The following is a 6000-nucleotide window of genomic DNA, read 5'->3' on the forward strand; positions in this document are numbered from 1 at the left end:
GTACCTTTCCAAAAAACTCACATACTATAGAGGAGGAGAGGAGAATAGTGAAAAGAGTGAAGAATGAGATTAACATCAACCAAAGACCTTGTATGCATATATGCATAACCCATGGACACAGATGATAGGGTGGTGAAGGCCTGAGGTGGGGGTGGGGGAGGGCTAGAAGGGGCCAATGGGGGAGAAAGGGGACATATGCAATACTTTCAACAACTTTCAACAATAAAGAATTATTTTTTTAAAAAGAATGAGATTAACATAACTGCCTTTTAATTTTTCTGCAGCATTCTAGAGACAGTTACTTAACTTCTTCATGTCTAAGTTTCCTAACTGTATACTTCAAAGGTTGGGTTTTATGGTTCGTGAATTATATTCAATTTTTAAAAAGAGTAATATGGCCCTAGCTGGTTTGGCACAGTGGATAGAGTGTCGGCCTGTGGACTGAAGGGTCCCAGGTTCAATTCTGGCGAGGGGCACATGCCCGGCTGCTCATGATGCTGCAGTTTCGCACTACACAACTTTAGGGGGTACCATTCACATAGTCTGTGTGAAAGGCACTGCCGGGAATTATGATGTGCTCAACCAGCATGGCAGCAGCTCTAGCCCACAGTTGCATTTATTCCCAAATCTGTTTGGGAACAGTTTATGTTAGTGACAACCTTTCACATACTTATTCAATTTAATTAAATATTAAATAAACAAAATTACTTTTATAATTCTGGAAAAGGAATTTGATAAAAGAATTTTTAAATTGCCATTTAAAAATAAAGGAATCTTACTTTGCTCACCTTAAACATGACATTAATTTCTTCCCCCATTGGATCAGTATTCACCATTGTGACCTTTAAGGGCACAGCATTAGAGCTGAAGAAGGAACACGACTACAAATACAACACATTAAGTATTAGAAATATAACACTGGAATAAAAATGGGTATAAGATTTATTTTTGCCCTAGGCATTTCTTCTTTCACTTGTTTCTCTGAATTATGGCAAATGAAGTAACACAGGAGACTTGCTTTTTAGATAATCTGGCAGATAAGAGGCATATAAAAATACTTTCTGAAACTTAAACATAGCATATATGAGTAAAAGATCATCTACTACTTTTTGGGCAGAGAAGCAAAATCTTAAAAACTTGAGACAGCCCTTGGCATGGGCTCGGTTGGAACATCCTCCCATATACCAAAAGGTTATAAGATCAATACCTAGCCAGGACACATACCTAGGTTGTGGGTCCGGGGTGCAGGAGGCAACCAATCCATGTTTCTCTCTCATCTCTCTCTCTCTCTCTCTCTCTCTCTCTCTCTCTCAACATATCCTCGGGTGAGGATTAAAAATAATAATAACTTAAGACAAAAACTTAAACTTATTAAAACAAACTTTAAAAGTTTGTTTCTATCTCTCTCTCCCTCTCCCTCTCTGAAATCAATCCTATATAATAAAAGCCTAATATGCTAAGTGTCAGACCACTCGTTTGACCGGTAGACCAGTTGCTATGATGCACACTGACCACCAGGGGGCAGACGCTCCAACCGGTAGGTTAGCTTGCTGCTGGGGTCCGGCCAATTGGGACTGGGCGAGATGGGCCAGACATCCCCTGGAGCCCTCCCATGGTCCCTCCCTGGCCCCAATCGTGCACCGGTGTGGTCCCTTGGTCAGGCTTGTGCTCTCTCACAATCCGGGACCCCTTGAGGGATGTCAGAAAGCCAGTTTTGGCTATATCTCTGCAGGCCAGGCTGAGGAACCCCACCGGTGCACAAATCTGTGCACCTGGCCTCTAGTAAAAATATATCTTAAAAAAAAAAGACAGTGAGACCAACTTAAAGGTAAACAATAAAACAAAACCAAAGGGGAAAATATAATCATTCTGTCCCCAAATGACATAATATACAAGTCAGGCATCCACTGTTAAATTTCAATGAAGAGTAGCCATGTCAACTAAAACAAAAAAATTCAAATCTGAAACTTAAGGATAGCTGTACCCTGGCCTTTCAAAACCACAAACTCTAATGAATGAATTAATTGGTTGCTTTTGCTGAACTCATGGTAGAGAAAAACCCACTATTTGTATTACTATTAGCCCCGTTCAAAATACAATTACTCAATTTTGACGACCACTGAACTTTACTTAATTTTTTAAAAAAATATATGTTATTCTTGATTTTAGAGAGAGGGAGAGAGAGAAATATCAATGGGCTGCCTTCTGAAGGCCCTCTACTGGGGATCGAACCTGCAACCTGGGCATGTGCCCTGACCAGGAATTGAACTGGCTACCTTTGGTACACGGGAAGACGCTCAACCACCAACTGAACCACACTGACCTGGGCTTACTGAACTATTTTTTGATGGCTCTAGAAAGTGCTATAAAGCCCTTGCCTATGTGGCTCAGTTGGTTGAGCACTGTCTTATGTACTGAGAGGTCTCTGGTTCGATTCCTGGTCAGGGCACATACTTGGATTGCAGGCTTGATTCCTAGTAGGGGGCATGCAGGAGGCAACCCATCGATGTTTCTCTTTCCTCTCCCTCTCCCTCCCCTCCCCCCCCCACCCCCCGCTAAAAATTAATAAAAACATACTTTAAAAAAATAAAATGGGTTTTTAAAATAATAAAGAGTGCTATAAATACAGGAAGAGTTTATCTGGCTACTCACAAGGAAAGGAAAAAATTGCCTATCTGTGAGTGGGTAGTTTTATCATTGGAATTACAACATATGCCTCTCATGTAGCTATTATACAACTGTAAAAAAAATAATGTAATTTGAGGTAGTAAATAATTTTACACTAATTTCTTTCAGGAATGATTAGTAAAAATGTACTGACATAAATATGGATCTTATATCACAGAAATCCACTAATACTTATAACCAATCTATGCAGGTTTTATACTCATTTGCTTTAAGCATACCTGCCCATTTCTCTTCTTCCTATATAGTATTTTGAAATGTAATATGAACTTATAAGTATTTTATTTGTTACCTTAATATTTAATTCTTTTGCCACAAGACTTGGATTGAGAGGGAGACGACATTTATTTCTTAGAAAAAAGGACTGTACTCGTTCCATACTCCTGTGGAGGACAACCTAGGAAAAGAGATTGATACTGTAAGTACATAATGAAAATGAAGTCCTATTTTTAAGACAACAAAATTAAGAAGCAGACCTAATTTTTAAAATGCCCATTTGTCAAACATTACTAAAGAGGGTTAATTTTTACTATAAAAATAAAATTAGAATGGGCAAAGGCTATAAACATAGGAAGGAAAGTGCGTATTTTCATATTTAACATATTAGTTAAAACTCACTAATAGCCAAATGAACAGAAATTAAACAAAAGGGAGATATAATTTTCATAAGACAAAAATTTTAAGATAATATCCAGTGCTGGCAATAGGGTGGGAAACAGATACTTTCATAATATACTGGTGGGGAGGGGAGGTGTATACCAGCCTATATATTTATATAAATTTTTGGTACAATAATCTAATAGGAATTATTATAACTTAAAATATACAAAGCTCTTAACTATAGTTATTTTACCTGTAGGAATATCCTATAAAGAAATACTAGCAAAGGGCAAAAACTTACACACTAAAGTGCATTGTAGGACTGTTTAAAAAAAGAAAATATATAAACAATCTACAAAGAGGAATTAATGGTTCATAATTTATGCTACAGTTACCTTGTAATATTATGTACCCATTAAGAAACATGAAATGCAACTATTTATGTACTGACATGAATTCTCCAACATAAAGTAAAAAAAGCAATTCACAAAAAACGTATAATTGCTGAAAGAAATTAAAAATCTAAATAAATGGAAAGACATCCCATATTCATGAACTGAAACTAAGATTGCAGTATTTCCCAAATCAATCTACAGATTCAACACAATCCTTATCAAAATTCTGCTTTTTTGCGGAAATAGACAAATTGATCCTAAAGAATTGCTACAGACTTCCAAAGAGCTAAAACAATCTTGAAAAAGAACAAAGTTGGAGAACTCATATTTTCTGATTTCAAAACATATGACAAAGCTACAGTAATGAAAACAGTGGACCAAAATCGAGAGTTCAGAATTAAACCCATTTACCTATGGTCAACTGATTTTCAAAAGTATGCTGAGCTCATTCAATGGAAAAAGAATAGTCTTTTTAACAAATGGTGCTAGGACAACTGGATAACCACATGTAAAAGAATGAAGTTGGACCCTTATCTCATGCCATATGAGGAGTGAGTGGTCAGTGGGTACATGAAAATGTCCTGGAACCAGATTGTGTTGGTGATTGTACAACACTGAGAATGTACTAAAAGTCAATGAATCACACTTTAAAATGGTTAAATAGTGAATTTTATGTTATGCAAAATTCACAACAACAACATATACACATATTTTTGTAAAAATGTTTTTAACCCTCCCCCAAATTTTATATATACTTAAGTGTATATATGTGTAAATAAAAAAAAATGATCAAGAAGGAAACACAGCAAACTGAAAAATAGATAACTACAAGGAGAAAATAAATCTGAAAAAGTCTTAATTTTTTTATTCTATAAACTTCTTCATTATTTGGATTTTTTAAACATTGGCACCCAGTCATAGTTTCATTATTTTTACAGTTACAAAAGTTAAAAAGCAAAATAATTGGAAAAACTCAAAAGAACAATTTTAACAAGAAAGGAATTAATAAGCATGGGAATTAAAAAGCACTGATTTTCTTATTTAGGTTGTGAAATCTTTTCCTAAAGATTTTAAACAACCTTTAAACTCATCTGCCCCGAAGAGCATAGGTGAAGTTAAGAGTTCTACTGAATGTTTACTGACAAAGAATGACAACTTCACTTATCAGCATGGAAAGATCCTTTAATATCAGAATATTTATGTTCCCTCTTATGGGTACATACCTGTCTGGCTGATCCACTAGCCTGCTTTACTTTTTCTGCTACTCCTCCTAAAAGCTGTACAAGTTTTGTCTGCTTCAAGAGTTCTTCTCTGAGTCCTTTTCCTCCTACTGAGAGGAGAGCACTCAAAACATGTTCATATCGGGCGCCAAACTGTGCATCATGCAGGGCATCCTTGAGGAGCCTAACAGAGCAAATATTTGTCAGCCACTTCTGAAAACTGGATGAACATCTCTCAAAAATCAATTCAACAGGTTCAATTTTAGTTATCTAGAAATTTATTTTAAGCCATATAAGTAAAAATTCATTCATTATCATAGAGCTCTAACATGCCAAATATCTTTATAATAGAGAGTTTGGTTTTTGTTGTTTTATTTCTAAGAACATAAGCTTCTTTATAATAATGCCTTTATAATACATCTAGTATCCATAGTAAGTGATCTGGCCATACTATTTAGACTATCAGAGTATAAATACTAGGAGTGGAAATAAAGTACTAAAGAAAACGTAAATCTTACCAGTATAAATTGTGTGCAATCTGTATATTTCCCAATGCCCTGGACAGAAGGAAGCGTACTAATGAACTGTTCAAATAAATTTCATATTTCAAAGCCTACACATAAAAAAAATAAGAATTACTAGTGGTCAAACCCATACTACACTGTTAGGATAAAATTATCAAAAAAGAAATTATATAAAGTTTATTCTTGTTGATGAAAGATGATACTGATAAAAATGAAACATAAATTAACTTAGGCTAAATTAATAAAATCAAGCAGAAAAGTATAGACCTGGGAATTACTTTCATTAGCTATATTTAAATGGCCAGGAAAGAAAAAGAAAAGAAAAGTTTAAGTCTAATTTGTTCTGAGAATCTTAAAAAGTCAAACAATTAAAAATCCAGGTACAGCCAGGCCGGTGTGGTTCAGTGGACTGAAAACCATCTTATGCACGGGTTCAATTCCTGGTCAGGGAGCATGACCAGGTTGCAGGCTTGATTCCCAGTAGGGGGCATGCAGGAGGCAGCCAGTTGATGTTTCTTTCTCTCTTCCTTTCCTTTCTTTCCTTAAAAATCAAAAACTTATTAAAAAAAATACATA

General features: G+C 35.5%; 1 protein-coding gene across 1 annotated transcript in view; it reads right to left on the reverse strand.

Moving 5' to 3' along the window:
- The window catches only part of PIK3C2A (phosphatidylinositol-4-phosphate 3-kinase, catalytic subunit type 2 alpha), a 67676-nt gene that overhangs the window by 17216 nt on the left and 44460 nt on the right, over positions 1–6000 (reverse strand). Inside the window, exons 17-20 of the mRNA XM_005883309.2 lie at positions 5419–5513; positions 4904–5084; positions 2978–3082; positions 789–881 (exon numbers count right to left, since the gene is read on the reverse strand). Coding sequence (XP_005883371.1) covers positions 789–881; positions 2978–3082; positions 4904–5084; positions 5419–5513 — 474 coding nt within the window. The remainder of the gene's footprint in view (positions 1–788; positions 882–2977; positions 3083–4903; positions 5085–5418; positions 5514–6000) is intronic.

This window comes from Myotis brandtii, unplaced genomic scaffold (genome assembly GCF_000412655.1).
Source record: "Myotis brandtii unplaced genomic scaffold, ASM41265v1 scaffold782, whole genome shotgun sequence".
In the NCBI taxonomy this organism is placed as follows: domain Eukaryota; kingdom Metazoa; phylum Chordata; class Mammalia; order Chiroptera; family Vespertilionidae; genus Myotis; species Myotis brandtii.